Source organism: Acomys russatus, chromosome 21 (assembly GCF_903995435.1).
Source record: "Acomys russatus chromosome 21, mAcoRus1.1, whole genome shotgun sequence".
NCBI classification, from domain to species: Eukaryota; Metazoa; Chordata; class Mammalia; order Rodentia; family Muridae; genus Acomys; species Acomys russatus.
The window spans coordinates 32,529,776-32,556,703 of NC_067157.1; the positions used below are offsets into that span (position 1 = coordinate 32,529,776).

At 41.5% G+C, this 26,928-nt stretch overlaps 1 protein-coding gene across 1 annotated transcript in view; it reads right to left on the reverse strand.

Moving 5' to 3' along the window:
• The window catches only part of Ahi1 (Abelson helper integration site 1), a 127,523-nt gene extending 105,024 nt beyond the window's left edge, over positions 1-22,499 (reverse strand). Inside the window, exons 1-11 of the mRNA XM_051164304.1 lie at positions 22,153-22,499; positions 19,597-19,775; positions 18,976-19,195; positions 17,656-17,848; positions 15,469-15,564; positions 14,351-14,536; positions 12,015-12,167; positions 10,802-10,934; positions 8,146-8,269; positions 4,617-4,846; positions 2,972-3,078 (exon numbers count right to left, since the gene is read on the reverse strand). Of these exons, the coding sequence (XP_051020261.1) occupies positions 2,972-3,078; positions 4,617-4,846; positions 8,146-8,269; positions 10,802-10,934; positions 12,015-12,167; positions 14,351-14,536; positions 15,469-15,564; positions 17,656-17,848; positions 18,976-19,195; positions 19,597-19,775; positions 22,153-22,463 (1,932 nt within the window). The 5' untranslated portion in view covers positions 22,464-22,499. The remainder of the gene's footprint in view (positions 1-2,971; positions 3,079-4,616; positions 4,847-8,145; positions 8,270-10,801; positions 10,935-12,014; positions 12,168-14,350; positions 14,537-15,468; positions 15,565-17,655; positions 17,849-18,975; positions 19,196-19,596; positions 19,776-22,152) is intronic.
• Positions 22,500-26,928: the final 4,429 nt, after the last annotated feature.

Below are 26,928 nucleotides of genomic sequence, written 5' to 3' on the forward strand. Positions count from 1 at the left end.
AATTTTCAGGTTCCCATGGGATACAGTATAAGAACATTTCTCAACAAAATAAAATAAAATTAAGAAACGAACCAAGAATTTCAATTCTACTACACTGAATATTTTGAAGTTTTTAGCAAAAAGGATTTTTAGCAACTTCAATTTAGTTTTAAAAAATAAAAATGGAAAATTCTATTTTCATGCTATAATAGTGTTGAATTTAATTATGATGTGTTTTGTATGTTATTTACTTTCTCAAAATATAGCCAGCCCTAAAAAGTATTTTACATTAATCTTCTCACATTGCCTTTTCTGTCTATATCATGCAAGAAAAAATTCAGTATTTTATAAACTCAAACCTGACTTGGTAAGCAGAATCAGACCCTTTCTTCATAAACTTCCACTTGCCATAAGAAGGTGTGTCACAGGCCTAATAATTGCATCAGTCTGCAGAGGCTTACGTGAGACCCACTCTCACACAGCACAGTAAAATCAACTCATAGTGGATACAGCACACAGGTAAGACCAGAAGCTATAAAGCTGTGGCCACAGAGGGGAGAGCTGCTGAGCACTGGCCTTGGCAATTTGCTTGGGGGGTAGGGGGGACTGAGGGGAAAATACCAAAAACTTAGGCCACAAAAGTAAACACAAAATGTACTCCACTATACTAAAAGGCAGCTGTGCTGAAAAAAAAAGAAAAGAAAAAAGCAATAGCACAATGAACTACAGTGTATACACCTGGAAAATAATCTGCAAATCATCTGACTGATAAAGAAATTAATCCCAGAACACATACACTCAGCACCAGGAAAATTAGTAATTTGGGTAAAAAAACGGGCAAGAGACTAAATAGACATATTTGCACAAAGGACATAAAAATGGCTGAAAATACACGAACAGACGACATTCAACACCGCTAAGCTTTAAGGAAATGCATCCAGCCAGCCCATCTCTTCTCTGCTCTCCAATGTTATTCATCCCCACAAAACAAAAAGCTTTTTGTTCTCCACAGCAAGGATGAGCCCAGGACACATGTTGACTGAGTCAGATGCTGCATGAAAAACACGGCAAACACTGCAGTCTCGCTTAGATCACAGTGGGGTCTACGAGTCAAATGCGTAAGAAACTGAGTCATGGAGGAAACAGGAAGCTTTCAGTCAGAACAGCAATTCGAAATCTCCATGTAGAAATCATGTGACATGAACACATTTTAGCTTCTCTAGTCACAAAACAACCAAGAAGGCAACGCAACATGACGGCTCTGTCAATTTGACTCACTATAGTAAGTAACATTTTATTAAATATGTGTCCTATCATAACCATGCTATAACCTTTAGTGTACATAATAGAAATTTTAAAAAGATTACCAAAGATCGTCTTTGGCTTTGCTACAAGGATGAAAAGGCTGACATGCAGAGTAAGGGGGGGGGGGTCGGCAGGGCTCGCACTGTGCTGAGCAGAGCTGTCTCTCAAACAACGTTGGCTAAAGTCCAGCGTCTAAGGAAAGTCCCTCATGCTGGGGCAGAATTCTGAATGAGCCTTCTTCTCACTTGCGTTCTTTATTTTTCACCTAGAGGTTTTCCTCTTCAGCACCGGGGGCTGACTAACTCCAGCAGTGTCAGGCGGCCCTGCTGCCTGAGCTTAGCGGCTGAATCCTGCTGCTGTCTGGCTCCAGATCTACCAGCTTCCTTAGACACCACAGTGGGGAAGGTTAGTGAACTGAGAGACAACAACTGTGGGGAACCGATGGCAGACTGCAGTTGCCCAGTGGCTCCCTTCCTGCCCAGCTTCTCTGCACCACAGCCATGCTCAGACTAAGCGGCCCTCGCCTGGGAGTCAGTGTGAGGCTGGCTAAGAGTCTGCACTCAGAACCCCCCATACTGCCAGCAGTCTCGTTTTTTAGTCACTACTAAAGACAGCAAATTGTTTCCCAACTTTAACTGCCTGTTTCACATGATGCTGACATGTAGTTTTCACGGTATACAGGTGCCCAGGTTACTGTATTAAGGCAAAGAAATACAAGAACTCCAGGGCCGGTGACTAATCCTGCACTGTACGTCTGGATCACTGAACTGTACGGCATGGGGCTACATGACGGGTCTTAAGGTGTCATCAGCGAAGCCAACTGGCCAGGTGAGAATAACTCAAGACAGAATATTCTGAATAGGTCTCATAGCCTTGGTTTAACTGAAATTCACAGAACTCTTTTTTTATTTTTCTCTTAGATGTATCTTTTTCCAAAAAAAGAAGAAATCTATTGTCAAAATTCATTAGGAAAAATAAAGAAAAAATATAACATGTAGAAACTATAACAACATATCATAAAACGCAACTCAGGCTTACCAGTTCATTTATATTTTTAATTACAAAAATAAAACTAACAAAACTGCTCAGAAAACATAAAACTGTTTCCCAAAAGGAACACATTCCCTTATTTGTTTCTCTCACTAGCAAATTTCAAACGGAGCAACTACCATGACTAAATGACAGCCCTGTCATAGTTACCCTGCTCTGACACAGAGCACAGATGATGTTCCTAGTGACAGCACTAGGCTGCGGAGGACACACAAGGAACAAATAATAGAAAATCAGCTCTCAGCCACGGGTGATGATAAAAAGACATATGTATTATTTTAATGTGAATTTCAGCTAATGCCATGCTGCAAATTGGACCTCAAAAGACTACAAATGGGGTGAGGCTGTAGCTTAGTGGGAGACTCCTTACCTAGAATAGCCCTGAAAAAGTCAAGGGTACAGTGTGGCCAAAGTGAAAACTTCAAGTTGATATTAATCACCTATCAGGAAGATGTGACAGTGAATCAATAACTATGGACTTTAGTTGCCAGGAAGATATGATGGTTGGCTTTTGGACAGAGAGAAGCTTACTTTTTCAAAGGACAGACTAAGCTGTGTTATGGTCTTCTCAAAGTGCTGCAGCTGATTCTCTTGCAACTTCCTTCAGGAAACCTCAGTTATGAAAATGGTTCTGTACCTTATCCATCGTCCAGTGGCGCACGGAGTGCTGCAGATCAGTCACTTTCACGTAAGTGTTCCAAACAACAATGACCCCAATGCAGTCTCCTGAATACATATGGTGACCTATTAAAAACAGCCAATTACTCACTTAAGAATTTCACAGATGTTATAAAAATAAAAAGTGGTATGAGGTTGGAGGAAGCACAACCCAGTCAAAGCTTTGACTTGCCAATGGAAGGTTTTCAGTTTAAAAGTTAAAAAGCAAATAAGCAGCTCAGATTATAATCTTAATTATCTTTAGGTAAATCCTTCACTTTTAAAAAGCATTTTTTGATAACATTTCCCTTTGCCATTTATCTGACTCCGAATACAAAAAGAAATGAGCAATGTAGTCTGCACGTGTATTCTACTCATATTCCCAACTACCTGAAGTACCCAACATGCATCTGGGTTTGTTATTATTAGTGTATGTAATCATTTATATGCCTAGAAAAACACCTAATATGTACTTTAAACATAGTGACCGTTAAATTAAAAATGATCAGGGAATTGAAAAGTCATAAGAACAAGTATTAATATCAGTTTTTAAAAAACTGAATGGGACTCCGAAAACATAGGTTTAGCATCAAGACCATGCAGGATGCAGGGAGACATTTTACATCACTGCTAACAAATATGGCTGTTTGAAACCGTGGATTTAACCGTTTACAACATAGTTTATCCAGCTGGTAAATACTCATATATTAGAATGCTCTTTCTAATTCTGAGCAAAGACAAGTATTATTTTTCTCTGATTATTAATTTGATACTGATAGCTAGAATATGAAAATGGCAGTTCAGTAGATGATAGGCTTTTTATTCTGTCATCCAAAAAATCCTGTGCTTTATTTTATTTTATTTATTTTTTAAACACATTTTTATTGAAAAATAAATTAATTCATATTACATCTAATTTTCTATCCCATCCCATGCATCCTCCCATTCCTCCCTCCCTCCCACTTTCACCCCAATCCCCCTTCCCTATGACTGTGACTGATGAGGACCTCCTCCCCCTGAATATGGTGCTAGGGTATCAAGCCTCTTCTTGGTAGTCTGCTATCCTTCCTCTGAGTGCCATTGGGCCTCTCCAACAAAGGGACATGGCCAAATATGGGGCACCAGAGATCCTGTGAAAGTCAGTCTCCAGTCTCCACTTAACTGTGGAGAATGTTCTCTGTGCTTTATTTTAAAATGTCATTTATGTTACTCAAATGCTGAGAAGATTTAGTTATCTGCAAATTCCTTCTATGTGTGTTTTAAAAATTACTGTCGCTACATCAGCATGTGCATTTACAACATTCTCTTGGAATTCCCCACCTCTTACTGTGTACCACGTAACATAAAACGTTCTTAAGGGAAATGCTACCAACAGCGCACATTAATGCAGATAAACACATCCGTGAGATGTAGTAGGCGAAGGGTTCTCAGAACAGAAGGTAACTGGGCATAGAACTGTGAGGCAGAAGCAGAACACCTGCCCTGCTGCACGACACTGAGAGTAACTTTAAACTGCACAACTGTTAACACAGCGCATCTCTCTTAAGCACCAACAGCTACTAGTAAAAGAAAACCATCAGTTCCTCAGGAAAGCACCCATGACCAGAGCATGTTCTATGACACACCTTCCTCATCAAAGCAGATAGAGTTGACAAAACTCTTGTGGGCGTCAATCTGGCGGACTAAGATGGCAGTGTCTTCTCTCGAGTCGATCTTCCACACCCTTATCATTGAGTCATAGCATCCCGTGACCACCAGCTCCCGTGTAGCTGGGTGGAATTTAGCCGTGTAGACGAAAGAAGGATGAGGCAGGACTCTGAACGTACTGGTACTGTTTATTTCATTCTTCCAAACCCTGGGAAAGGACAGAAGGTAGCAGACTGCTTGAAATGCAAACTTTCTGTAGCTGTTTTTAGAAGACTATAACCAATAAATCTTAGGTAAGCAAATGCCAAGTAATGGTAAACTAATGTTAATTAGTATTTATAAGAAGTGGGGTAATGATCACATTTTTGGTTGGTTGGATCACATTGGATGGTTGGATTATTTTGCTTTTTTTTTTTTTTTAAACAAAGCCATTTCTCATGAAATACATTTTATCTATAAATGTAACCTACACTATAAACTTAAAAGCTTATTTGTATTTAGACATAATCTATTTTTAAAACTATTTTAACATTGAGTAAATATATACTCAATAGCTCCTAAAATATTATTTAGCACAATATGCATTAAAAAGTAGGGAAGAGGATGGAAGAGATAGCTCAGAGGTTAAGAGTGCTGGCTGCTCTTGCAGAAGCCCCAGGCTAGGTTCCCAGAACCCACACGGTGGTTTATAGCCATCTGTAATTCCAGTGCCAAGGGATCCAACACAGCCTCTTCTGACCCTAGCAGGCACCACGCCTGCATGTGTACATATATACATTCAGGTAAAACACTCAAACACATAATTAAATATATACATAACTTTAAAAGGCAGGAAGTTAACTTTTAATGGTTTTTTTTTCAAAATGCTTCCTAGTGGAAGCCAAGAGAATTAGAGAGCCCACTAACTTTTTAATTTGTATTTCAAAGCCTAAATAATATACATGTAGATCCCAAACACTTAAACATCATAATTAAATAAGTGATTTCCTTTTTTAAGATTATATGTGTTTGTGCCCGTGTACACACACGTGGAACCCAGAGCTTGACCCTGGATGTCTTCCTCAGTGGTTTCTGACCTTATTTTTTAAGACAGAAGGTCACTGATTGGCTAGACAGGTTGTCCCGAGAGCTGCACCGGTCCTTCTGTCTGTTGCTGTGCTGGGCTTTCATGTGTGGGTCCCGGGGAACCTGGACCCGGCTACTGTGCTTGTGCCTTTATGCAGGGATTTTTATCAACTGATCCATGCCTTACTTTGTTTGATTAAAATGATTACGGCGTATTGGCCGAGAACAAGCTTTCACACACATGAGACACTATCTCCACGCTGCCACTTCTGAGTGCATGTGTGAGACAGGAGAGGTCCCCCTGTGATGTACAGAAGCTCTCTGTGCGCGAGTCAATGGGTGTTTTATAGGATGGAATGGGGGGATTATTAGAATCAAGAGAAAACATTTGTACTGGAATTTGTACTGATTTTTAAATTACTGCCTAAGACTTATGTCACAAGTTATAAACGAAGGAAAAAATACAGTTGTCTATTCGGTAGAGACATTCTGAGTTTTCTCAGCAGCTGGTTAAAATATACGCTAACTACTAAAGAAGCACACTAATGATGAAGAGGTGAAGAACGCTCCCAGGTGAGATTAAAGCGTGTGTGTTACTGACTAAACATTTCATTAGACACATTTCAATGAGCACGTGCTGCTTGAGCTAGAACCAAGACAAAGATAACGCCATGGCTGACTTGAAGGGAATATTTTGATAGTTAACAGGTGACGTCTCAGCCGATTGCTAATAAGTCTTGGTGTTGTTTGAAATGCTATCCATACGATGAGATAAAGGCCTTCAAACTGACTCAACACAGTATTGTGTATATGTACATGTAATTGGAATGAAATTATTTTTGTGGAAAAACTGAACTTGTTTGTTCATTTTTATTTTATTTTATTTTTTTAAAGATCTATTATTTATTATGTATATAGTGCTCTGTTTACACGTACACCTGCAGGCCAGAAGAGGGCATCAGATCACATTATAGATGGATGTGAGCCACCATGTGGTTGCTGGGAATTGAACTCAGGACCTTTGGAAGAACAGACAGTGCTCTTAACCTCTGAGCCATCTCTCCAGCCCGTCTGTTCATTTTTAAAGTAAGGGCAGAGTCGAATATCAAAGGAAATGCATTAGTGGTTTGCAAGCTGTTCATGAAAAACAAGGAGATACAAATTATTAAAGAGTGGATGAGACACAGAATATCTTTAGACTTGGGAAAGAAAAGACACATCCTAAAAAAGTTAAAACAGTACTGTAAGCTGGGATACAGCTGAGGGCCTATGGCCCTCCTGGAGAGCCAGTCCATGTGGCCTGACTGTATTACAAGCTGCTGGCTTGAGGGGACCAGACTATGCAGGAAGCAAGTGAAGGAGAAAGTGAGCTAAAGCCATGGCAGGGAGCTCACAGGCCCAAACCAGGAAAGCATCCATCGGGATCTGAGTCTGCTGCTGGTGGATGAAAAGAGGGATGTGGACGGCTGGAAGACGGCTCAGCAGGAAAGAGGGCTCAGGTGACTTAAGGTTGCAAAGCCCAGTCAAGTCTCTCATGTAACAACAATGTCTGTGCTAAAAGAGTGTGGCAGACAATATCCTCAGAGGGTAAACTAAACAATGGTGACATGCTGATCAATAGTTATTTTATATAGAAAGGGAAGGCGATAAGGTCAGCAGTAGGAGGAGCCCAGCCATTAGAAATTGCATGGATGTTTAAGCAAGAACAGGAGGCACAGAGAGTCAAGGGGAACGAAGTGACTGCAATCTCCAATGACTGCAGTAATGGCTCCTTGAGCGTCTTTAAAAACTTTTATTTTGTCAAGTTTTGCCATATTTTGAATGTCATGAATATTCAAGGTTAAGCAAGCAGCTGAAAGATGTAAATAAAGCTTAAAAATTAGCTCTTAAAACATTTTATTGAGCCAAGTATGCTAGCCATGCCTGTAATTCCTGCACACTGGAGTCTGAGGCAGAAAGAATACACATTTGAGTCAGCCTGGGCTACAAGTACGACTCTGAAAAAAATTAAAGAACCAGACAACAGATACAGTGTTTTATTGTGATACATTTTAAATTGAAAGGGGATAACTTAAGACTGACTTTGTAAAAATGCAAATAAGCTGTAAGGTGCTTAACTGAGTCATCTCCTTGGCTTACACCTACCTACTGCCCACCAACAGGTTTGAGCTCCTACACCTAAGCCCCAGTGAAGACAGTCCACAGTACAGTGTACGACAAATCTAAATGTTTAGACTTCTTGCATATCATCATTTAAAACTAGTCAGGGCCAGAAATGATATACATTACACAAATAAAGCACAGTCACAGGGACTGCCATCGAGTTTTACTGCTGTGAGGCACAGCTTTGACAGTCAGCACCATATCTGTCTCTTAACATCCCTTAGCGTTCCTTGATGGCAAACACCACGCACAGGAAGTGCTTCCTGATTATGTACTCACCTGGCTGTGCCATCAGATGATGAAGTAACGAGATAGCGATCGTCTTTTGACCAGTCGAGGTCATAAATGATATTAAGATGGCCACACAATTCTCTCATGAAACGTCCAGAAGGAATTTCATAAACTAACAAAAATATTCAGAAATTAAACTTCTAGGAGAGTTTTAATTCAAAAAATAAATAAATACACAACTTTTAATAAAAATTAACTACTATCTGCAAAATTAAGACAAAAAATATTTGTAATAGTAGCACAATTTCAAAATGTACTCACGAACTGTTTCATTTGCTTTAATCCCAAGAGTTTACACAAAATTTAATATATGCTAAATTTTGACAATATTCTATCAATTACTCACATTACTAGAACCCCAAAAGAACTTTTTGATAGTCAATTTATTAAAAATTGATAACATTTATATTACAATTCACTTTATAACTTGGGGTTTCATGAATAAGGTATTACTTCCCTCTAAAATCAATTAAATTCCAAAAAAACTGGTTTATAATGAGAAATGTAATGTATTCCACTGTTGGAAAGAAATTCTAATAGTAAAATGCTAGTGAGCATAATGGCATTAGCAAGGAATGAACTGGACAGACAAAACATGGTACTCAGGCCGGCAGGCTGGACAGTTACACACAACAGTGCACAAGTCTCTGCTCCCACCTAGTGGTGAAATCAAACACCCTTCAAGCAGCCGTTCAGAACATGGAGAACTTGGGGAAATCCACTCCCCGCGTAAAAGGAAAGAGAAAACTGGCAAGAGCTCTCAAAATGGTGTCACAGGACTCTGAGAATCAGCTCTGCAAAGCTCGGGACAGCAGGGGCGGGGGGGGGGGGGGTGGGGGGGGGGCAGAGAGAGGGGCTGAATCTCAGCTAGAACTGAGCTTTGTAGTGCTGCAACTACCTAAGTCCTCCTTCCTAAACACTAAAAGCAACCGCAAAAACAATGACACCCAGGAGCCATGCAGGGAGCAGAGCAGGCCAGGGGCTCCCTAAAGCCCTTCCCTGTTCAGTGACCTGCCAGACCCAACACAGGCCCCAAGACTGACTTAACATGGGTTTGCGCAGGGCTCACACAAACATCCTGATTCTGAGCACTCACTCAGTGGCGGCATTTGACACTGTGGCTGCTTAAGAGCTGGGGACAAGAAGCAGCTTGTTCACAGAACAGCCGATACAAACAAGCAGAACCTCAGATATAACAGGAAACTACAGACAACTTCAAAATATTGAAGGGAGTCCAGGTTCCTCACACGTGTATGTAAAGGCTACGTGCATGTCCGAGACAAACCTGAGAGGCTTTATCTGTGTGTGTGATCTGAAGAGGCCCAGTACTAACAGTAAGTGAAGACGGCTCAGCACTAACAGTAAGTGAAGACGGCTCAGCACTAACAGTAAGTGAAGAAGGCTCAGCACTAACAGTAAGTGAAGAAGGCTCAGCACTATCAGTAAGTGAAGAAGGCTCAGCACTAACAGTAAGTGAAGAAGGCTTGGGGAGTTTGAAGTTGTGAGCTGAGGCCCTGAAAGAATACCCCGGAACAGTGCTCCTCGGCAAGAGCATCGTCAGACCCAGCGAGCTGACTAGGAGCTGTCTACTGAAGATTGACAGCACAGCAGACAGCAGAGACGTCACAGAATTCACCTCGGAGAGTCACTGCACAACCAGAAGCAGTAACAGAATCCAGGTGGCTGATGGGAGAAGAAGGCAAACAGCTATACTGCACTGCATTATTTCAAACATAAAGCCGTGAAAAGGCAATCAAACAGGAAAGTACAGCTTCACACAGTAAAAAGAAATCACCTGAAAAATGATGATTAATACTTCCAAAATCTATGATCGGCGTACTGAACAAGTGGGTGGAGTCTCAGTCAGACACACCATAGTGAGGTAGTGCAAAGCCAGAGACAACTGGTCTCATTATATATTTTGAGATGTGAATAATAAATAGATCTAAGTCCATAATTATTTACGCACAAAATATCATTTAGCATAGACAAATCCAAAGCAGACAAATTGGAATGAGGATAAACCTTTCACTAGCCAAAAGAGAAAAATGACCATTCCTGTCTGGAACACCGAACACATGACGGTGTAAAGTGAGGTGAAGTCCAGCATGGCCTAGCACTCGGGGCAGATGCCCAGAGAACCTGGCTTCTTTTAGCCATGGACAGTCAGTTTCATTACCGAGACAAAACAAATCACTACGTCCAGAACAGTATAATGCTGCACTTAAAATCGCCCAGACGACCCTATCATAGCGGGAGCTTTCTCTGAGGCGCTTCAGAGTTGCTTATTGGAATGCTACGACATGAAAAATTGCTGAGCTTTTATAATTCAGTCATCACAACTATCAACTAAAATCACAGTGGACTAAGAGTTTCCCATGAGATTTACTATTCGTTCTTAACACTAAATGTTAAGAACTTAAAATAGATAATGTTTACAAAAATCCACCTGCATTTTAAAAAATGACATCTTTCATTTAATCACCCTCATTCTGAATAGGTATCATAAGCAACTGCCCCTTTATTTGGAAGAAATCTGATTGACTTACTAGAGACTTCTTAAATTAATATCTCAGATAATCTAAAAACCCAATATTGACTATAAAGAATATAGCCAAGTTAAGTAGGATGCACTAATTCTCACGTATAATCGGATATCCATCTCGGCTGGCGCAGGCTGCTGCTAACACCCTTCCGTTATGGGAGAAACCAAGACAGAAGCACCCTCGTTCTCCAGCGTTTAGTGAGAAGAGATGCTTGTTGGGAATACGGCAAGCCTGAAAAGAATATATTAGACTACATCAATCATAAAATATCAAAATAAAATGATCTGGCAATTTCCATTACCAAAAATGTCCTCTTCAAGTCCTTTTGCTATGACAGATAAGAAACACATGTACATAGAATGATGAAAAACTACAGACAATTATTTTTTCAGTACAGAATTGGTTTTCCATGAAATTAATGTCTAATTAGCCTGTGATGGAACTAAAACACAAAGAAAGAGTTTCAGTATCTGGTGCTCCCTCCACCAGGATCACTGCTCCCCTGCTTTCCCACAGCCTCAGGAATGTTTTCACCTCCTCCTTCCACAACAGAAGCCATGTCTGCTAAGGCCAGAGACATCTGAAAGCTGCAAGTACCACACACATGCTAGTTTAAGCTAAGGACCTATGAATGGCCACTCTCGGTTCCCCTCTGAAGTAACCATCCACATTTGCATCTGCAAGGCAGAGCCCTGTCCTCTGACTCATCCTCAGTTTTGCTCTCTGGTTTCCATTACTCATGGCCATAAGGGTCTGAAAAGACCATGTGAGGAATTCCAGAAATAAATGATTCCTAAGTTTAAAAATGTGTCCCATTCTAAGGAGTGTGTTGGAATTCTGCCGTCCACATCCTACAGTGAACAGGCATGATCTCTTTGTTTGTAATGTGATGTTACATGTTTTGCGGACCTGTCAGTCGTCATCAGTTGATGAATCATCAGACTGACTACCATGATACTGCAAGCACAGCAGCAGCGGCATAGCCGATTCAAATATCCCAGGCTGTAAAGTGCTTCCTTTAAGTGTAAAGGTGAGACGGTCTAGTTCCCGAGTTCCTCAAAAGGTTGACGTAAGTACACACTGGGTCCTAGCTGTGTATCAGGAATGTTGCGCCTCACTACAAATGTCTTTAATGCATTCACCACCCTAGCCCTGTGCATAGCTCCTGTCAGCCGACAGTAAATACTATTAACTAAACACACTTAATAAAGACAAGTCTGAGGCAATCCTCTCCTCCCTGAAACCGCTGCTCTCTAGTGCGTTGTCACAGCAATGCTGAACTAGCAAACGCAGCATCACCAAACACCTCACCTGGCCAGGCAGGCGCTTCCACTTTACTGTATCCTTTGAGTCCTCCAGTCCAGGCTCCGTGTCTACTGAACTTGTCTCACAGTGGCGCTCACAGTACACTGGCGTACCTTGTTCCTCCTGGAGAGCCATCATGGAGCGGTAAGATGGCTTTATCTAAATGTGTATGGAAAGTGAGAAAATGTACATCACGCTCAATTGTTAATCATATGCACAAACACACACAAGCCATGGTGCACTTGTGGAGGTCAAGTTGTGAGAGCTGGCTCACCTTCCTACATGAGGTATGAGCAGAGGCCAAGAGGCATGCCCACAAGTGGTTTCTTACTCTTAAAATACATGCCTCTCAAGTACTACGACAGAGCCTGGTGTGGCAGTGCATGTCTGCAATCCGAGCACTTGGGCGGCACAGGCAGGTGGATCTCTGTGAGTGTGAGGCCAGCCTGGTCTACAGAGTGAGTTACAGAACAGATAGAGCTATAGTGCAACCCTGTCTTGAATACAAATAAGCAAGCAAGCAAGCAAGCAAACAAAACCCAATTAAAACACTGAAACAAATGGTATGAAAACCTTTTCAAATCATAGGTCAGCATTTTTTTTCATTTGTATATTACTCTAAGTGAAATAAAAGCTATTTGAACTAGGTTCCTATAATCAGAAAGTTTGGATGGAAAAATAGTAGACTCCAATAGTAAAATGGTTTTATTTAATTATTTTTATTAAATTATTTGTTTTGGGTTTTGAGACAATGTCTCAAGTAATTCGGGCTGCCTCAAACTTGCTATGTATGGGAAGTTTTGCATTCTATATTCCTCTTCACATGTGCTGGGATTACAGGCTTTATCCACACTCAGATGTATAAAATACATCTTGATAGCTCTGTCACCTCGTGTCTGCTTCTTCATAAATACCTACTAGTGGTAGGCCATGCCTCTGATATAACATGATATTGCTGGCTTAAAAACAATCGCAAGACTAACATAAAAAATCTGAGGCCAAGTTGTAGAGGCTTTGCTTGATAAAGTTCCAAAAATCTCTGGCTGATCACCACTGCCCTTAAATATTATATATGGTCCAGGTGTTATTTTGGCTAAAAACCACTCGGAAATCTTCTTTTTCTCCTACAACTGTCTGTCTCTCTATTTCTCCCTTTGACTATGAGCCTTAATAAAATTTACACTGCAAACAGTTTCCCACAGAGAATCTTGAAAGAAGGCACCTGGCCAAAGGCTTGAGACAATGAGAGAGTCTTGGCTCTGACTATTGTGATCAGCCAGGAAGAAACTGCTTGAAAGAAAGTTAGGCCCTGGACATAACAGTACCTGGTTAGGTACTGCTAGCTGTAGAGAAGTAAAACTTGTTTCTTTAGAATCTGCTTTGAAAGCAATAGAAGTAGAGGACCCCTTGGCAGTTACCCTAGACTTGGACAGCACACCTGTTGGTTTGGGACTGGAAGAAAGTCAAGTTTTTTCTTTATTAGAGAACATTTAGCTCAAGCGATGTTGCTATGATAATCATGTAAACACGATGGCTTTAGCCCAGGAAAATTTATAATTAAACTTTCCCGAGTATTGTTTAAGAAATAAGAATTAAAAATAAAAGAAGTAATCAGGTCATGCTGATTTATTTTTGTTGTATGTTTTATTGTAGGTTATACAGAACTGTTTGTATTTCTTTATTAGATTGTTTCCTTGCTCTGTTGATTTTTAAATGCTCTACTGATTGTAAAAGATGAGAAAATCATGATGTAATCTGTAATGAACTTCACTTTAAATAAAGTACTGGGATTAACACAAGGAGAAGCAGCAGAAAAATAAAGTTCTCCTGGGCTAGAAGATCTTTCAGTTTGCACCACAATGTAAGCATGTGTCTCAGTATTTCTTTTATCCTCCATTCTTCAATCTCTCCTCAACAATGAGTTACCTCTGACTAACTGTTTAACCCAGAGACAGTCTCCCTTAGCCAGCTGTTCCCCACTGCTCAATTCTCTCTACTGTGGAGCCACCCAGACTTTCTCTTCTCTCTCTGATCCCGAAGCTGGCCTGTGGGACAAGGCCTAAAACATTTTCCCAGAAACAACTTTTCATCCTTTTATTTTTAACTACAAAATAATAATTATGCCCAAATTGTTTTCTTAACGGTGAACTCTACTTTTAAAACCTAAAGTTCATCTAGCTATCAACTGCTACAGATTTAACACATGGTCTTTGCAGGCATCTTTCTAGTACAAAAATCTGATAAAACACTTCTGAGAGATTAGATTTTTAAACATGGAAAACATATTATGTTGTCCTTAATTTTAGTAGTAGGGGAGATTCATTTATATATACTAAACTTACACAGTCTGGAACTTTCAGTCCTCGGATGGTTACGTACAATGTTGATGGGTAACGGTTTCTTGGACACTTGGACCACCATTCAAAAACCTCAACAACATTTAGCTGGGATCGAGGCTTATTAGGTGGGTAGTAGAGCTGCAGACGGAGTTTTGCGTTGATATTTGCATTTCCATTGGCCCCCAGGAGCTTAAAATAGGAATCAGTGTAGAGTATTATCTTTTCTGAATACACACACATCCAATAAAGCTATAGTGGAGTCAGAAGCTTGGTTTTAAAAGACTAAAACAGTAGGTGGAAATTCCTTAGATTTATAAAGAAAAAGACAGGTCAGCCTTGGGGGTAAGGCACTTTGAGGTCATTTTGATAAATGACTTTGAAAACATTTCCTCATAGCATCCTACACTTGTGCTACCACATGAGACCGTGAAGCCCTTAAGTGTGGTTGGTGCAACGATGGAAGTGATTTTTTAAAATAATTAATATAAATTAATCTGAAATAAGCCTGCTATGCATTAATTACAGGTATAAGCTCATGAGACTGGGGAAACAGATAGACTTAAGAATCCATTTCTCCTAGCAATAGTTCAATATGGATGAACTAATATCAGTATTACTTTTAAAAGTAGAAAGTAAAAATGCTGTGACATCTGTCATGTCCTAGCTGTAGCTTACGGCTCATACAGCAGGTCTGTACAAACCTCAGCACAGGATAAATATGAGCAGCTCCTAAAGACTGATCTTGTTTAATTATCACTACACTTTGCATTGCTCTTAAACCTTGATAACGCTCAGACGCCGCCATCTAGCCAACGCTCACGTTGTGAGGCCAAGGAATTCACGGCTGCTGACTGAACAACGGCTGGCACACTGGAAGGGCTAAACAAACAGCTCACAAGTTGAACACAAGACAGCAGGCATATTTACGTCTGTGAGGACAATATCATCAGGGTCAGAGAGTATAAATGGTACACACTGGGCAATCAATAAGTATTTCAGACTCTTAATAAGCCTTACTAAGACTTAACAGCTCTTTGATACAGAAACAGCTTGCTAGAAAACAGCAACCAAATTTAGAAGAGATTGTTTTAAATGTGTTTTAAAAACAAGCAAAAAGATACCTTAAGAAATGCCCAGGCAATTTTCCGAAAGCCACATTCTTGGTTTTTAACCTCAGAGTTATTCTTAATTTCATCCATGCTTAGAAAGTCAAGAATCTGTAAATATATTTTAAAAATCATTTCACAGCATAACAGACTAAGCTGTAACACTCTCTATTGGTACATTATCATCCAGATATTTAAAATGTCTACCTTATAAGGAACAAAAACATTTATCTCATTTATTTACTTTCAAGTTAACTCATCCAACCATTGAAGGGTTATTTCTTGATATTAATAAATCTTTTTATTAGGATTTATTTAAAAAGTGTTAATTACCTCAGATATAGGAATATACTCATCAACCCAGTGTTGATTCCTAGATATTATAAAAATGCACTGAAATGTCACATTTTAACATGTAAATATACATGATTGTGTCTTTAAAATTACTGCAAATATAGTCTAGACATATATAATCATAGCATAGGAGTCTCAAGCTCTGGTAATTCCCTAGGTGTCAGAAAGCGGTTTTTTAATGTTTATTTTAAAAGCCTGGGATCCTATTTCTGAGTCCTTATTTCGATAGGTTCCTGGATTATAAACATCCCCTTTGGATGTGCTGTAAATAGGCTTCTTGAAGTTTCCTTCCATGTCTCAGTCCTGCCTGGATGGTAAAGATTGAGGGTGTGTAGACAGCCTGCCCGACAGTATTCCAGGGGCCTGTTTGAGGATATCACTTTGAACTTAATGATCCTGATCTTAAAAACTCAGCTGAGACAACGCATCTCTAGAAAAGACTGTTTGGGGATCTAGTCGTCTCTCTGCCCTAGAGACACAACCCATAGTGCTTCAGTTTCACGTGGATCCTGGGGAGCTGAGATGAGGTGGTTCATGTTTGTAACACAGTGCCCCACCGCCTCAGTCCAACATGTGTTTTACACTAATGCAATCTTTCCTGTGCACTCTTAAGCACATGTACACAAGGAACTACAAAGGCAAAACATATTGTTTGCAAACAATTTTCATAGAGAATGAAATGTCTATTTATATGTCAGTATGTAAACATAAATATTATTTTAATGGCTGCCTAATAGTTCTGAATATATTTTAATCTTTTAAAGTCATCACAAAAAAGTGATAAAGAACAAATGGTAAGTTTCTATGACAGAGTTCCTTGAGATACATTGTATCTTTAAAAAATAGCTTTATGTCAGTCACACTTAACATTCACAGATGTATCATAAATAAACATAAATGATAACAAAAAACCAACTTTATAAAATGCACCATTCGCTCTGGTCACTCCAGGCTTCTTGCTGGTCTCATCTTAGGATTCCCCAGCTTGGTTAGAGAGGACGAGCAGCTTTCTCTACTTCGCACACACGCTGGGAAAGAGGAATGCGACAGTCCAGGCCTGGCCTATCGTGAGGCGCCTATCACTGTGCAGACCACTGGAGTGACCTTGGGAAAACCACTATACTCCCAACCTGATAATCCTCTCAGGTAAAAACAAAGTTAGGAGCTGGAGAGATAGCTCAGTGGTTAAGAACACTTGACTGTTCTTCCGGAGGTCCTGAGTTCAATTCCCAGCAACCACATGGTGCCTCACAATCATCAGAGATCTGATGCCCTTTTCTCATGTACATGAAGACAGAGAACTCACATTCATAAAAATATGTAAATAATAAGAAAAATAAATATCAAATTAAAAAAAAAATAAAGTTAGGGCCAGCCAGCTTGGAGCATTCTGGTTGCTCAGCCCTCCACTGCTCACCTAGGAAGTTCCATCGTTTGTACTATGTATCACACTGCATGAACTAACAGACCTGTGTGTGCTTGTCGTTCCTCCATGCACCCACATACATGCTTACATCTGGGTAGTCTGATACAGGTCATGACCTTGCTTTTGTGAGATGGGCACACAATGGAGGATCGCAGTCAGATGCCAGAGATTCGTGACTTTATTCAGTCATGGGCTGATGTAAAGACTAAATGACGTTCTAGAATAGGCCAAATGACTAACTCCTGGCACTTGGGAAGAGGACAGCAAAAACACCATCAGCTTCTAAAAGAGCTTCTCACTGCACCACAGAGCATTAAATTCTAGGAGTTAAACTCTTACAGTATCACGTTACAAAACTATTAAAATCACTAACTTCCATTTGTACAATTAAATATTTACTAATTTTTTTTTTCAGTTCATACCTCAAAGAACAGGATGACTTTTGGACACTCATCAAACTCTCGAAGCAAATAGGGAAAATTTTCATTAAATATAATTTGCTCTTCCCACTCCGGAAGTCTTGATTTTAGCTTTTTAAAGTCGTATGGCTGCGTCATAATCGGCAGAATGTAGTCCACGTTGCCCTTTTCGTAGTAAGATGACACTGCACGCTCGCTGCCCGGAGACAAAGCTCCCATTAGTACCTTCACTACGCTGTCTTAGGGGGCAGCCCTCAGGGAGGGTGCGCAGCCCACAAAAGGAGCAGGGACAATAGCTCTAACGGCACAAAAGCATGTTCTTCAACATCTAAAAATTATAAATTTCATAAAAATTAAAAGGAATGGTGTCTTATTACAACCTTGCTTTATATTTTATTTCTTTGGGTCCCATAAATAATTCATTATAGAAATAGAAAGTGAAAGGTATGGTTAACCTTTAATGTACAGGGCTAAAATACAGCGACTCCTTCAGAAATTTAAATGAGCTCATGCTGACATGTATAAGAAATCCAAATAATGTAAAAAGACCTGTTGCACTGTCATATTTTCTTTGCATTATTAACACAACCAAGCAGATGTGTCTCTTTCTGCAATAATCTTAATGCTCCCCTCTCAACACCCCTTCAAGCAAACACTCTCTTTGAATTAGTGTGACCTAGAATACCTTTATTTTATTGTTTTTTAAAAAAATATTTATTTGCTTAAGGTATGTGAGTGCTCTATCTGCATGTACACCTACATCCAGAAGAGGGCAGTATAGATGGTTGTGAGCCACCACGTGGTTGCCAGGAATTGAACTCAGGACCTCTGGAAGAGCAGACAATGCTCTCAATCTCTGAGCCATCTCTCCAGCCCTTATTTTATTGTTTTTTAAACCTAGACTTCCAAATATGTATTCTCTCTAGATATCACCTTAGGGAGAATCATATTCAATATACATTTGCAGCTTCTCAGGCCCATCCAACATATTAACTTACAAAAAAAAGTAGGAGGCTAAGGATTAGAACATTTATAACGTTTACAGTGCAAACTTACGACCTAGCTCCGATTCACACATCATCCCAAAACTGAGTTAAAGCCAGTGGGAAGTCTGACAGACTCTCACTATTCACCATGGATGCACTTCCTCTGCCTCTCCTGTAAAGCCTACTGACCAAGCTGAGGAACGCCTCCGGGGTAAGGCTGTTCCCTGAAATCAGCCCACAGCTCAGTGCCTGCTAACGTTCAGCCCTGAAGGGCAGTAGGGAGCATTTCTGCTGTGGACAGTTTCAACCTAAAGGTGGATTAATGTTTACAGATTACCTGTCATCCTTCTTGACGTACTGGCCGGTGTGCTCATCAACCACATGGATTTTTACCATTGGGTGAGAAATCATGAAGTCTGATTTAAGCCGATCAGTCCGGTGAATGTAAACGCCCATGACGAGATCATCATCAAGCAAACACTTGGGATAAACGGGGCTATCACGGCTTGTTACCTCATGAACACCATCGCCACTAATGTCCTCGTTACCGCTGGAAACTAAGGCAGGGAAGAGATGTCAGGAGCATAACTGCCCTCGGAGTTAGGCTTACTTATGATTACATTTGTCTTGTGCTGTTAATAAAAGAACTTCAAGGGGAGAGAGGGGCCATCGCTGCTTTCCCTCACAAGATCACTGCTCGACGCTCTAAAACCAGTCACTTAAAAACTAAAGACCATGCCCTTCTCTAGTTTAGCTCAGGGGCTATACACTATCATATAGACCCCATATAGCTGTTCCTAACTCATCATTAACAAACGAACACCCTATTCTGTGTGAATTAAGATACATCAAGTATATCTTAATTTAAATTAAATCCTTTAGTTTTAAGAACTAAAGTTTTTAGAGTCACGTTATTCCACAAAGGCACATAATTTTCATTTAATTTGGGGGAACAGACCTGCTTTAGTCTTCTTTTTTGTCTTTTTGGGCTTGGACTTTGTGCTCTCTGGCTTACTGCTGTCTGCGTTCTGTCCCGTTAAGCATGTTTCCTCATCGTGGCGAGATCCTGAGGTGGCAGCTTCAAGGGGACACTCCTTTTGTTCACCTTCAAGTGCACTCTCACAGGCGTCCGATGCACTGCAGGTTAGCCCAAGACGAATCATTACAAACTATCCCTATGACTGCTCGTCATGGCATAACACAGTGAGTGCTCAATAGAAGTGAGGTTGATCATTTTCCTTTTTAAAAAGTCACCATATTTCGTATATGATAAAGTGGCTGTCAATCTAGGAATCACAGGTAATATTTTTTACCCAATGAAGAATTACAGTATCTGTGGAGCCAACCTGAACTCTTCTTTTAGTGCAGTTTACTCTATAAACGCCACAGAGGGAGCCAGCACTGAGCAGGCTCAGGCACAGGGACCACACATTTGAGTTTGGCCTCGGCTACAAACTATGATACTGCCTAAAAACAAACAATAGGGAAATAAAATACATTACGTAGAATCTCAAAGCCTCCTCATCCTGCTGCTGACTAAATGGTGATGAATAAATTCCCAAATTATTCAAAAGGTAAAAGGCATTTTCAACGTTTGTTCTAAGAAACTTCAGCCAAACAACTTTGAGCTCTGGGTAAAGGTTGTTGGTTTTGTTTCTAGATGCTGGTATTAAGACTACATTTTCCAGAAGTGTCGATTGAAACACAGTTTGTATCACATGCTAACAGCAAGAGGCAGCCAGGACTAGGTGCTGTCCTGTTAGAGTTTGTTCATAATATATGAAGTAAAAAACTATGCCTTTAAATAATAAAAATATAACTTCCAACATGTGCGGTTATCTTTTAAAATGAGCACTGGGAAAATAAAAAGATTAGATAAACACTTCATAGCTATTCTTGAGAACTATGTGATTTATCAGGCCCAAAACATGCTACTGAAGAGCAGCTACATTTGTGTGTCGCCATCACGCACTGCACAGTTGGAATTCAACGAGCTCTCTCTTTTAGTGAGGCTGTCCTAGTGAGGCCTTCCACTTCCACACTGTTGTGGTAGTAGATGACAGGACGCCGTGGACAGCAGCCTGTAAGACAGCCCTGGTTGGCCTTTGCTTCTTTGTGCTGAATTCTCTTTAGAATCTCCTACTCTGTGAGAACCGGAAGGGCCTCACCACCCACTTCCAAGAGGGTATGGGAAAAATATATGCTATGTTTAAAAGACTTACTTCTGTCTTGCTATTACTCCCTCGGAACCTTGATCTGGGGAAGAAAGTTGCCACCTGGGAGAGACGTTCACAGTGAACTGAGCTATGCGGTGAAGAAATGTGTCTTTGACTAAAAGCCACCCAGGCCCGAGACTTGCCACAGTCTGTCATCACACACAGAAGTAGTTCTTCTGAGAGCCACTTCAAAGAGCTGCTGTCACTTGTTACATCTGGCCCTGCCAAGGCGTCAGCACTGGCTAGCATCCTGACTGGAGTTTACAAAAGCCAGCGGAGCCCAGCTAAGCCATCTCAAGCTTTCTGAGCAATAGTGACGTGAGACGGCAAGTGTTTTCTCTATTACACTGCTATGTTCTGGGATAATGTTTTTAAAAGTGGCAACAGAGAGATAATTCTTTTACTAACATATCCTTGAAGCTCTGGTCATCTAGATTATGGGGAAATTGCCTAGGCCATCAAAGGCTAGTCACATAAAGCTGATGAAATAACAAGCCAAATATAAGCTGTTTATGCAAATGATGAATGCAAGGGAAAAAGGGATTATACCACTAGACGACAGTTTTAAAACCTCACTAGTTGTTATAAAGAGAAAACTTATAAATGTGGATATAGTCTCAGGAATACTTACCATATCTACATATATATAAAAGCATCATACATAAAAATAAACTAAGATTAAATTATCAAGTTATTAGCATTGATAATTGTTCTGCAGTGAACAAATATTACCTGTATAATGAGGAAAATATATATTAAGATATCTAATTTCAAAAAGAGAGTGTGCGTGCGTGTGTTTGTGTGTGCGTGCATGTATGCACGTGTGTGCAAGCGGCCTTCTGAGACAGGGTTTCACCACAGTGCTCTGGTAGGCCTCAGTTCCATTATGGAATGCAGGCTGGTCTTGCACTCAAGCTTGCCCTGCCTGAGTGCCCAGTGCTGGGATTACACATGTGAACCACCACGCTCAGCAGGCCTGTTATTTCAAAGACAGTTGGAAGTGGGTAAATGCAGACACTTTGGAACTGGACTGTCAGTATCCTGGCTCAGCCTCTTATACCACTCAGCTTCTTAGAAGAAACAAGATAACGCCACTGCTGTCCCCCTAGGGTTGTTGCAAAGACTCAAGTGAACCCTTGCAAAGCGGCTAGCACACAGCAAGGACTGCATAAAGCCTCGCAGTTAGCACCTCAGTGGCAACGTTTCCAAACACAGCACTAACTTTCTTTGTTATGCTATAATTTGCACTCCAGACCTGAAGATCCTAGAGTGGGCTTCTATTTGTCAACGTGAAGTACCTTGTTTCCGGTTTTGATGGCGCTGGCACTTTCTTCTTCTTCTTCTTGCGTTTCTCACTGGCCAGTTTGTCGTCATGCAGTAGAGTGTCTGGGGGGAAGTACGTCAGCTGCTCCTTCAGCTTTTTTCTTATTTTCTTCTTAATCTCCTTGGCCATTTCGTCAGCTACCTGCAGCTGGTATGCTTCCATCAGCCCTTCCTTCCCTCCTGCCTCAGCCTGTTCTCCTCCCTCATTGGAATCATCCCCTGGCTGAGACTGGCCTCTGATGTCCTGCTCTGCAGCACCCGCCTTGTCTGGAGTTTCTTGTTCCATTGCCTGTGTGGCCTGGGTGACTTGGACCCCGCTTTCCTTGCTTGCCTTCCGGCACACTGCCGTCGTCAGCTGCGGGTCACGTGCTCCCCAGTTCTCTGGGTTGTAAGTGCTGACTTAGGCTGAAGATGACTTTGAAGGTGGGCGGCTACAGAAAGAACACGTAACAACACATGTTCAGTTCAGCATAGTGCATCTTTTGAAGGTCAAAATAAAGACTGATGCTCAACATTACTAAGATAGTTTCCCACGGGACAGAACAATGCCTCTCCAGAGCATCTAATGAGCACTCTCACTTGTAGATTTAGACTTTGCCTGGTTGTCAACCCTCAGCATAAGAAAGACAAAGAATGATCAATGAACCAAGTATACAATGGACCTATTTCTAAATTTCACCCTCATCACTATGTTATATGTGTGTCTTTAGAACTTTGAATACTATAGCTTTATAATGCATCTTACTGTGTAATTCCTTCAGTTTTGCTTTCTCAATTTGTTTAGAGCCTTCTAGGTTCTGTTCATATTTGCAAATAAATATATTTATATAATAGTATTGCAACAATATATAATTATATTTATAATATAATAAATAGATAAGTACATCACAAGGTTTACTTCCAATACTTGGAAAGTGCTATTGCAGGCTGTTTAGGATAAATAAGCTATGGAGTGCATGCCAACCAAATCATGGTCATGTCTACTTTTATCACAAGAATATACATCTTAGGTGTGGCAGAGAGATATGATTCTATAGGAAGATAAGGTAAGATAGTTAGATAAGGTCTTCAAATACCCCAGAGACATGCAGAATATGGCATTTTAAAATGTTTTTATTATTTTTAAAATTCATTGACAATGAGTCAGGTTAACTCCTGGCAATACCCAGCCTACCTCAAAGAGGATGATGAGCATCAAAGAACCTCCTTATGGAGATGGCCTCAGATGTGGCAAACAAGCCATTGGGCAAAATGTCCTCATTTCTCCCACAGACAGAATTCTGCCTAAAAATGGGGATGCTTGGATGCAGGCAGAGTCGACGGCCAAACTCTGCCAAGACAGGGTAAGCAAGTCCTCAATAGTTCCTGCCTTGCAAATATGTCTATCAGATCTATTGAGCCAGAAGGCTGAAGAAGATGCTCCAACATTATAGAGTTTTGGGTGACTATTCAGGTAGAAAACTGTCTCTGTCATCTTCTCATTTGGGAAGCTGCTAACCTGCACTCCTGGTATATTCAGGTAATCAAGTTTACTCCTCAAGTCTCTGATGGAGTTCAAGGCCAGATAGCTTAGTTTTACAATGAAGCTTAGCTGTTTAGGGGTAAAGCTGTTTTTAGGTCTAGACAGATGTTTTAAGTTGATATACAGCTCCTACACAGGCACACAAACAAACGTGCACGTGGGCATGCACACACATACACAGCTCCTACATACACACACAAACGCGCGCGCTGGCACATACACACACACACACACACACACACACACACACACACACACAGAGCTCTATATACGCACACAAACACACAGCTTGTACATCCTTACTTAAGCGCCCGTGCGCCCGCACATACGCTACCTGCTTGCCCACGGGAGCACAACACACCCCCACACAGACACAGACACACACACACACACATGCACTCTCATGCACACACCAGGTCTGTGTCTCTCAGTAAAAAAAAAAAAAAAAAAAGGACAATTTTAGTATATTATTTATTGATGAAGGATAAGGTATTAATTTCACTAAGCCTCGTTTAATGCCTGAGATCTTAAAACGGCACTTACTTATTGAAAGGAGAAAAAGAAATTTGAAAGAAAAATCACATGTTGCATATTGCACAGTAAAATTTATGTCCATTTAGCAAATAAGAAATAAAATGTGTGATTAATTAAAAGTATATATTTATATTATCAAATATTATTTGATATCTCGAGGCACATTAAACTAATATTTAATAACAGCAAATGTGGTACAGAAATACTTTTTAATATTAATGTATTTTACAGAAAAAGGAATTAATAACTCGAATTTGATTAATAACATCACCAAAATTTGAGGTTAAGATTTAATGAAACATCCTCGAATTCTGTAGTACGTGGTTACATATCCAGCCACAGTTTATGCAACAGGTCAAAAACCTGTGAGCATCTCTTTTAAAAAAAAAAAAAAAAAGCGGAGAGGAAACGTTTCCACGATGTGTCTACGGTAACAACAAAGGCTGAGCATCCTTTTCGCCTATGTCCAGGTAGCGCCGTTTCGGGGAGGTTTTACCGATACTGAAATAATCGATGGACCACTCTTCTTAGACTTAATTAACAGAGCATTAAAGCCTGAACCGGGGGAGGAGGAAGACCGGGGTAGGTGAGGTACCAGCACTCGCAGGCATCCCCCGGTCTCCGCGAGCGGCGAGAAGACCCGGCCCGCGGAATACTTACGGAAGGAGAGACACCCCCGGCCTGCGCGAACGAAGGAGGGAGGGAGGCAGCACGGTCACCTCGACCGCTGGCGACGCGCGCTCTGCTCAGCCTGCCAGGTGCCGCAGTGCGGGATGCGCGCCGCCGGTGACGTCAGGCCCGCCGCCGTTACCTAGGCAACCCGGGCCGTGGTGGGCGAGAGGGGATGGGTGAGAGGCCGAGCTCCCAGCTGGACCCACCGACCGCGGCCACGCCCCCTCCGCGGCCTCCGCTGGCGCCTGCGCGCTCTCTGGGGCCGGCGGGCACGCGCTCCGGGGGGTCCGGTTGCGCGCGCATGCCCCCGGCCCAAGGTCCCGCCCCTGGAGCCGGAAGCGAGGCTCGAGCGCGGGGTTTCCGCTCTGAAAACAAGTCCGCTGTTACCGCGGGGTGCGGGAGAGGAGCCTAAGGCTACAGAGCTCGACCGAGTGTCGGGAGGAGCTGAGCGTGAGTGAGTGAATGAATGAATGATAAGTGAGGCAGTGCAGCCAAGAAAGTCTTGTCACCCGCCACGTAGTCGCGCACACAGAACGAAACACGCCTCCAAGTGTGAACGGGAGTCGCGTCTCCCATCGCCCTCTCCCCTGGGCTCGCGTCCGCCTCGGGCGCCATCTCTGCCCGTGAGTCACCAGGAGTGGAAAAACACTAGGTGCGTCATCATCATCCCTCGGCTGGCACGAGAGGCCATTTTCTGCAGCTGTGCTCCCACGCAGCTCCTCGTGGCGTCCTTTGCTTGGCGACTGTGTGGCGCACCTTCGTTTCGAGGCCAGTTTTCCCCTTCTTCACTGGTACCAAGCCTGACAAAACAAAACACATTTGGTTCTCAAACGTGCAGCGAGGAGGAGGCGGTGGGAAATGCTGGCAATGTAAATAAAGCCTGCCGAGTTGAGCTGCTGGATTTTCCACTCAAAAAAACCCCCAAATTCCGCTTCTCAGCCTCTATCTTGATTTAAGCTATCACCGTGCCTGCAGTGTTTCCCCAAAACTAATCGGATAATGTCTCCAATTGTACATTCTGTCCTTCCTTCACTAGTGCTGCCTAAGGCAATAATGTCTTCTGGGAATCTGGCCCCTCGTTACCTGTGTCCTGACTGCAGTTTTAACCTCTAACTCTCGTTCACGACACTGACACTACTGATGTTACTGATAATGCTGCCAGTGCCCTCTTTTAAAAGTGACTTCAAAGGGGCTGGAGAAATGGCTCAGTGGTTAAGAGCCATAGGTCTTGAGTTCTATTCCCAGCACCTACATGGGACTCACAACCATCTATAATGGAATCCGATGTCCTCTTCTGGTGTGCAGATGTACATGAAGACATAGCACTCAGGTACATAAAAAAGAAATTACCCCAAATGAGAAAAATCTTCATAACATGGACATAGAGACAGATTCTCTATCTCACTAGGTTTTCTTATTACCTCCTTTTTTCAGTTTTACACATTTTTTGGATTATGTGCATCCTAAAATAATCGATAGCGAATTATATGTTGCACATAATTTTATACAATATTGAATCGCGTATGCCACGCCGAACAATTTAAACCCTTTCCTGCTCTGATCCTTGTACATACTGCCCTGGTCTCCTGAAAATACTTCCTGGTGAAGTGCTCCCAAGCGCTGTCCCTCCTGTGACACTTAGCAAGTTTCCTACCACACACTCTTCAGCATTCCAGATTTGCTCTGGAACCATCTCATTAGACTCTGGATACCGATTCCAAACATCTCCATTGTATTTTACTGGTTTTCTCCACAGAAAAAGATTTAAATAATGAAGATTCAAATAGTGAACCCTTGTTAGGTGACCGATGAGCTCCTTCTGCCGCTGGGCATCCTCTTTTCATACATACCCACGACTGGCATTCAAATCCCTGGGTTCCCACTTACAATGGTGTGTGTATTTCAGGGCACTGTTGGATGGCATCCATACCAATGTCCACTCTGCTTTCCACCTTTGGAACAGAGGGCAGAGGTATATGTGGGAGGGTTCCTTACAGAGTTGTATTGTGGGGTAAGAAAGTGT